The sequence below is a fragment of the Zingiber officinale genome, chromosome 5A, assembly GCF_018446385.1.
Source record: "Zingiber officinale cultivar Zhangliang chromosome 5A, Zo_v1.1, whole genome shotgun sequence".
In the NCBI taxonomy this organism is placed as follows: domain Eukaryota; kingdom Viridiplantae; phylum Streptophyta; class Magnoliopsida; order Zingiberales; family Zingiberaceae; genus Zingiber; species Zingiber officinale.
In genome coordinates, this window is record NC_055994.1 from 139,003,075 (window position 1) to 139,011,715 (window position 8,641).

At 46.0% G+C, this 8,641-nt stretch overlaps 1 protein-coding gene across 1 annotated transcript; it reads right to left on the reverse strand.

Annotated features, from left to right (window-relative positions):
• Positions 1-6,352: 6,352 nt before the first annotated feature.
• On the reverse strand, positions 6,353-8,221 carry LOC121980082 (serine/threonine receptor-like kinase NFP). Its single transcript, XM_042532050.1, has one exon. The coding sequence runs from the start codon at positions 8,219-8,221 to the stop codon at positions 6,353-6,355; it is 1,869 nt and encodes a 622-aa protein (XP_042387984.1).
• Positions 8,222-8,641: the final 420 nt, after the last annotated feature.

Sequence of the window (8,641 nt, forward strand, 5' to 3'; positions counted from 1 at the left end):
TATAAAATACGATAAAACTAGATCTATAGTGTGAATCTATTTGGATTCATATGGATTTAAGAATACTATTCATGGTTCCATCGGTCTAAATCCTAAAGACATCTTTTGATTGATCGACAAGTACTTTAGCTTTTAAGGAATCCAACGACTTTCTAATAAGACCACACTTACACCAACTTTTACATAATTTAGAGTGTCAACATTATGAGTGACCCGCTCTAGGACAATATTTAGAACAATGGAAGTTTTTTCGGGACGGTGCAATGGTTAAAACATATGGTATTATTATATGAGGTATTGAAATTAAAATTTGATACGATCGAGTATGTCTTCTTTCATGTCTTGGCCACCTATATTAATGGCTAGTAATCATCTATAATTTACCTTTTTTGTGTTGATCTAGAAATAGATTGACGAAAATATTGAGACAAACGAATTATCTTTAAATATATAATTGAGCATGATCCTAAATAGATTGCTATAGCTAAGAGCATCTAATGACAGCTAGAGAAAAAGGTTGGCATTGAATTAGCAATATTTACTAGAAGCATAGAGGAATAACCTTTTCTTAGACAAGATCCGATGATATTCTTGAAAACACTATGTATACTAAGGATTCAACCTCGACTTATATTTTATATGCCGTATAGGGAAATAGTGGTTTGCAACAAATTAGCAATACCCATGGAGAGATGAACCTTTCGTACATGAGGTTCGTTGATGTTCATAAGACATCTAAGATTTTTTAAAAAGGTTTGTGAGATTAAAAAGTTAAATACAAAAGTTTGAATAAGTTAGAGGTTTGAGATTTTTAGTGTAAGATTAATGGTGAAAATTTAAAGTTATTTTTTTCTCTCTCGAAACTAGTCATGTAGGTGGAGTTAGTAATTAAGTAATAATGAAATTTGAAATTTGTTTGGACTTTTTTTTTTATTATTATGGAGTGATGCGGCGACGAAAAGAGGTCTACCTGATACGGGGTCAATTGTTAGGATGAAGGTCAAAGTCAAGATGGTCAACGTTAAATGGAGGACAATGACAATGGCCGGTCGGATAGTCAGGGCCTAACCGGCGAAAGACATGTCCGAGAAGACCTCCAGTCTAGCTTGGGGTAACACGTAAGATAGCCGACGCTCAATGTAAAGTAGCAGGATATCAAGGGAGATCGGATAGCTGGTCCGAACGGGAGAATGACATATTACTACAGTTATCGCACGGAAGAACCACCCGGGGTCGCCAGATCGGATGGGTCCCGGCCGAGCGGCTACCCCGTTCGGCCAAGCAATGAGACCTAGCGGCGGACGGAGATAAGTCTCAGCCGAGCGACTACCCCGCTCAGCCCAGCAACGGGACCATTGTAATATCTCTCGACATCCTTTTCGGAGATAGTGCCGCTAACGCGAGACATGGTCAACAGGCAGATCGTACGACAGAAGCTTCTATTGTCGAGTAAGGGATATGCATGCATTGTTAAGGTATGGTGTCAAAGGTACTTTCCTGACAAGGCCCTTTCATGAGACTCATGGAAGAGAGTGCTCTGTCTCAAGAAGCGCGCACGCTGCCTACCATGACTCTGTATAAAGAGGATTCTCGAATTCTACTGTTGCTATTGTTAGTTCACTTTTCTCCACATTTCGATAATTGACTTGAACGTCGGAGGGCCAATGCAGAGGACCTCTTCCCTGATCAAGCACTAACATCATTTATTTTACAGAGTAGAGTGAGGTCCATAGCCAGTGAACCGTCATCTCTTTAGCTTCCTAGGTCTATGTTTTTGGACAGGACGATAGAATAGTAAATTTTTATAACTTTCATGTGATATATTAAAAATTATATAAAAAAATCTCATTTAAAATTCTAACGATTGAACACGCCCTTAGACACGCTACAATTCAAATAAATTGTCACGCCCCCAGAAGAGTCCCTGTCCGAGAAAATTTCGGCAGCATCTCCCCTGTACGGCGGACAATCAAAAATTTTCTACAAGCACTAAATACTCAGCCACAGGCGGCTGGAATCATAACAATAATAAAAATCAATCACCACGCAGTTTATATATATATTCAGCCTCTGGCTGACACAACCACGCAGTAATAATACTCTGACTCAAAAACCACCCTACTCAACTACACTCGTAAAGCTCAAAACCGACGAACTCACCTCTTCTTCCATCCAGACAGGCATGTAGTAGAATAAAAACCAAATTCAAATCCATCAATATAATAAAATCTATATCATGTCCATAAGCAAATAAATCCAGAACATAACGAGTTCAAATAGTCTAGAACAGAAAGAAACCAAAGAAAACCAAACATATCCTGGAGGTCTGCAGGACCAGAACTACGTGCAGTGAGGACTAGCGACTGGAACTCCCTCCTGACAGCATCAACCTGAAAATATCAACAATGGAGGCGGGGTGAGTCCACACTCAGCAGGTACAATTGATATGCAAAGTAAAGAAATAACACTTAGCACTAATCATGCGTACAGTCTCCTGATAAAAATAAAGGTAAATGCAAACCGAAGAAGACAGGAGAGAATCTGTACTAACCAGGACCCGGTATAAGGACAAACAGTCCGAAAGGTATAGAAGACCTGTATGCATGTCAAACATAGGTATCCAAACAATATGCAGCATATAAATGCAACAATCACAATCACAAACAATAAATGCATCATGCATATGATGCCAATGTCATGGTCACCCCTGACGCCAGTCAGCCAACTCACAACAAAAGTGGGACCAAGTGGGTAGGGCTGTGACAACCGTGCACTCAGCCACACTACTCCTGATGAGTGATCGAGTGGACGGGATGCTGTCGGAGTACATACGTACTCCTACCCCAAATCATAAATGGGGGAGCGCAATGCTCTCATCTCCCGGTACGCTATGACGGGGAGGAATCTCTAACGTGCTACACGCTGCGTCACACTACCCCTGAGCGGATCAACGGAGCACCGGAAGAGTCAAACTGACGTGCTACCACGCTGTATCTCGCTACCCATGAGCGTCACAACGGAGCACCGAACAGTGATGAAACTGGCAATGTGCTCGACAATAATGGAGCAATCTATCGCACAGCATGCGATCATGCAAATGGTGCATGTCACTAAGCATGGCAATATACTAAACCAACCTCTGGACATATATTAATGGGCACCATAATGAATAGGTCATATCAAGACATACTGATCAATAAGGTATCAAACCTAGGTCCTGAACATGTGAAACATGGTTATATCACTACCCATGAGCATGATAGATCGGGTACAAGATCAATACAAGATGCAATCAAACAATCAATCAAACAAGTAACATGTATTGGGCAGTGATTAACCGAAACAAATAGGAAACACAATTAATGCAACATATTATTTTCATTACTAAGCATATCAAAGACAATAAGTCAAAAGTACCCGCCTCCGTAAATAGAAAGGTCCAACTCGGACGTCGAGATGCTCGTCTCGAATCAAAGTCCTGTGTTAAATCGCACATTTTAGCTAATTTAATTATAAACAAATAGCTAAACTAATTTCAAATCCACTGACCAGTTAGGGTCAGTTTTATTAACCCCAATTACACCATTACATAACTTCTAAACCTAAATTATAAATTATTGCTAACTCAGCTAACAATAATCTACCACAAACATCAAAACCATAAACCTTACCTAAATTCAGCCGCTACTGAAAGTCACAAAGTTGCTACCCCAAAGAAATAGCTGCTGGAAAGTAGCTGCCGGAACCAAGAACAATCAACAGCACAAGATACTCCCCGAAATTAGTGATCCGCTAAACCCTACACCTGCAGATTAGGTCATAAGGGGAAATCCAGAGTGCAACCAAGTATTACAACCCACTCACCTTGTTGGCTCAGCAGAAAGGAACTAGGGCAGAGGGGTTTTAGGCACACAAGATGAAAGTCAGCTTCTGTGCTAGGTCACAAGAAAACCCAAGCAGTGGTACTCGGGTGTCGGAATCGGGGTTGGCCGACGCTACTCGAGGGCTGACGTCGGCTGGAAACTAGCACACGGCTTGACACCCGACCTCCCGGCGAAGAGGGCTCGGCTATCAGTAGGACTCGGCTAGGGCACAGATGAATTTCGGCCGGCAGCACCGTTGTGAAGAGATCTCGATGCTAGGGTTCGGCTTCGGTGTGCACGACTAGGGCAGAGATTAGATCGCCGGCGTCGGCAGAGGAGAGGAGGAAGGAACTGCCGCTGGGTGGCAGTTAGGGCAGAGAGTTGGCGTCGGGCGCAAAGGCTCGGCTTCTATGGAGTTGCAGCCGACGGTGGCCTCGGGTACCGGCGAGAAATAAAACGCAGGGCCGGCGGTTAGGGCAAGGATCGGGAGTGAGGCTCGGGCGTCGGTGCGTGAGAGGAGAAGGGAGTGGCGCTGGTGCGGCTCGGCAAGGAAGAAACGGCGATACCAATAAATAAAAGGAAATAAAAACAGAAAAAGAAAAAGAAATAAGGAAAAAGAAATTAAAACTTTTCCTCATTAAAACAGGGTAGCCCAAATAGGCTTTTTCCGGGTCCCGTTTTTATCCCCGTGAACTTATCCGTACGAGCTCCGAAAAATTCCCGAAAAATTTTCAAAAATTCCGGAAAATTCCCTTAATCATATTCGCCTATTTCCGGTATTTTACATTCTCCCCCACTTATAAAAATTTGGTCCCCAAATTTCGTTATCTACCATCAGCATGTACTAACAACAGATATAGAGTATAAATGCTGAACGGTAAATAAATCACATACCTCAAGTGAAAAGATGGGGATATCGAGCTCGGATAGTGTCCTCGAGCTCCCAAGTAGCCTCCTGGTCCGAATGATGCTGCCATCCGACTTTAACTAGCCGGATGGTCTTGTTCCGCAACTGACGCTCCTTCCGGTCGAGAATCCGTACCGGAACCTCCTCATAGGTAATGTCAGGCTGAACTGGAACTGGGATATCTGCCAGCACATGCGTCGGATCGGGTACATATTTCCTCAGCATGGATACATGAAATACATCGTGCACGCCTGACAGGGACGGTGGTAGTACCAGTCGGTAAGCTACTGCTCCGATCCTCTCCAAGATCTCGAAGGGACCAATGTACCGCGGAGCTAGCTTACCTCTGAGGCCAAATCTCTTCACCCCTTTCGTGGGTGAAACTCGTAGAAATACATGGTCGTCAACAGAGCACTCTAGTGGTCTGCGTCTCAGATCAGCATAACTTTTCTGGCGATCCTACGCTTCTGACATCCTCCGTCTGATAGTACGGACCAACTCTGCATCCTGCTGAACTCTATGAGGTCCCAACAGCTGGGCCTCTCCAACCTCATCCCAGAGGACGGGTGTCCGACAAGGTCTACCATACAACGCCTCAAACGGTGCCATCTGGATAGCCGAATGAAAGCTGTTGTTATAGGCAAACTCTACCAACGGCAGATGGTCCTCCCAACTGCCTCCGAAATCCATAACACATGACCTCAGCAGGTCCTCTAACGTCTGAATGGTCCGTTCTGACTGTCCATCTATCTGTGGATGGAAAGCTGTACTAAAACAGAGCTGCGTATCCAAGGCCGGCTGCAGACTCTGTCAAAAACAAGACGTGAACCGTGGGCCTCTATTCGAAATAATAGTCAACAGGACACCACATGATCTGATGATCCCCCGGTAAAACAAATCTACCAATCGATCCAGGAAATCAGTCTTCCGGATCGCTAACGAGTGCGCGGATTTGGTTAATCGATCAACGATTACCCAAATCGCATCATGGCCTCGTCGTGTCCTCGGCAACCCTACCACAAAGTCCATGGTAATGTGATCACACTTCCACTCAGGAATAGGAATCCGCTGAAGTAATCCTGCAGGTCTCTGGTGTTCAGCCTTCACCTGCTGACAGACAAGACATCTAGCTACGAAATCCACGATGTCTTTCTTCATACCGTTCCACCAGTAGGAACGCCTCAAGTCTCGATACATACGGATTCTATTACAGGCTCATAGTATATGTATGATTAAATTAACTTATACTCTAATTGGGAAGTTCCAGACTTCGGACGTGCAAATTATATTATAGTCTTCTCACAAATCTACAAATTAACATTAAAATAAAAGAAAATCTTTTCAAGAATATATCGTTTAATTTTTTTGCCCCAGCTTATAATAAAGAACAGATCGTAACCTTAAAAATTCAATCTTTCCCTGATAATTTTTCAAAAAACCATGCGATCTTTATCATATGCCACCCACATGGACCAGGAAAGCCTTTTTTTCTATATTGACCACGAAAAATACGAAGCTTTGACTAATTCCTGGTCTATCCAAATTACACGTTGACCAAATCTGCTGCCTCGAAATCAAGAAATCAACGCGCCACAACGTCCGTAATGGCCATCGTCTCCTCCGAGCTCGCCGCCCACGCCCTGTCGAAAGCGTCGCTGCACGACTGCGCCAGCACCGTCAGCCCGAACACAATCTCACTGATCCTTGACCTCTCCGCCGGATCCTCCCGTGTGCACGCCCTCGCCATGCCCGCCACCGTCACCGCGCCATCCGCTGGATACAGCCCCTTCAACTTCGGATCCATCCACCTCCTCAGCCTCTCCCCCTTCTCCTCCACCCCCAGCACCGCCCTCATCTCCCTCCACATCGTTCCCCCCGACTCCCTTTCCTCCACGCAGTCCCTCCTCCCCGACAGCAACTCCATCAGCAGCACTCCGAAGTCGAACACGTCCGCCGACGGCCGCAGCCCCACTGTCGCCGGCTTCGCCTTGGAGAAGTTAGATATCTTAGCCTTGTAGTGCGCGTCCAGCATCACATTGCTGGATTTGATGCCGCCGTGGACGATGCTCGGCCTCGTGTGCTCGTGCAAGTACTGGAGGCCGCTGGCCACGTCCAGCGCGATGTTGAGCCTCTGCCTCCACGACAGGCAGCTGACGGAGTCCGAGGAGGAGGCCTTCGCGAAGAGCCACTTGTCCAACGATCCGTTCTCCGCGAACTCATACACCAAGAAGCAGACCCCATCTTCGTGAACGGCGAATCCGGCCATCTTGATTAGATTCGTGTGGTTGACCATTTGGAAAATGTTTAACTCCTCTGCTACGTCGATGCCTTTCGCTCTCTTGATCGCGTAGACTTCGCCGTCGAGAGTGGCTTGGTAAACGGAGCCCTCGATCCAGTAAGCCGAGCTGAGATTCATTGTGGCTTCCATGATGGATTTGAAGTCGAACATGGCCGGCTTCTCGATGAACTGCGAGACGCCAGCCAAAACCTTGTTTCCCTTCGCTCTGGGGCTCAAAGCTTGGTTCTTGCTGGGAGCTAACTTCCTAGGCGACAGAAGCTCCCTGACGCCTTCCAAGTTTGACGTGGTCCGTGCCACGATTTTATTGGGAGAAACCTTGCAGCAAGCTAGCACGAGTAAGGTGCAAATCACCACCGCCGAAGCAGCACTGATAATGCTTGATAAAATGATGTCTTTCTTATGAAATTTTCCCCGGCGACCCCCGTCGGAGCTGCTGGTGGCGTTGTAGAATAGCACCGCGAGGCGCGGCTTTTCTGCCACCGGAACTAGAATTGGCTTATAGACGGCGGCGCTGAAATCTCTGTTGTTGTTGGCAGCTCTTATCTCCTCTGCTGAAGAATTCAGCTCCTTGCTCAGCTTCGAAAGGTCGTCCCCGGCGGCCCACGTATAAGTCATGAGATAGTTGATGCCTCGCTCCGCCATGGCCTCATCGTGGCACTTGCAGAACAGCGGCACCAGCACGGCCTGCCCTGGCTTCAGCTCGTTCGGTTTTGCCCCTGGGTTCAAGGCCTCCACGGTCAGGTAATCCGTGAGGTTTTCGAACTGGCGGGTGGAGACCAAGTAGAAGTTGTCGCCGGATGCGATCCAGTACGTGACGTTCGCGAACGACCGGTTACCGGTGCATCCGCAGTTGATTGGGATGGCGATGAGCTGGCCGAGGAGGAAAGTGATGGACTCGGACGGGAGACCGTTGGCTTCCTGTATGATCTGGCTGCTGGTGCCGAAGAGGTCGGAGATGTGGGCGAGATCGGTGTAGCCAGGCTGCGTCCGGTACAGCACGAAGGTAGCGCAGGGATGTACCGGCGAGGTATCTGACGAGCAAGAAAATAGCGTAGCGTTGGTGCTGTTGGCCTGCGCGGCGGTCCGGTGGGTGAAAACGTCGGGAATTAGGATCAAAAGCAGAGCGGGGAGGAACAGGGGAGAGAGCTCCATTGAAGCAGAGACCGATGCTTTGTTCTCTGAGATGAGATTAATGAGCTGAAGAGATCAATCGAGTAGTCGTTGAAAAGGTAATAAGCTGCATTCCATTTTGTTAATATGGAGCTTTCTTTCAAATGTGTTTTTTTTAAATAAAAATAAAATTTTGTCCTGATGCTTCTTTACGAGATGCTCTTTGTCTCACTTGTTATATCACTAAAGCTTGTTTGATGCTCTTCCATCGCTGACTTGGTAAATTTAAGTGGATTAGGATTGCTAGAACAGATGGGAATAATTTAAGTGTGGGAGAGGCAGCTTTGTTCATTGTTCCAGTTTCTTTCGTGCTTTCGTAAGGGGAATAGCTCCATAATTATTGAATAAGCAATTGGCAGAAGTTAGAATTTTTTTTTGTTTTAAAGAAAATGGTTGTCACTT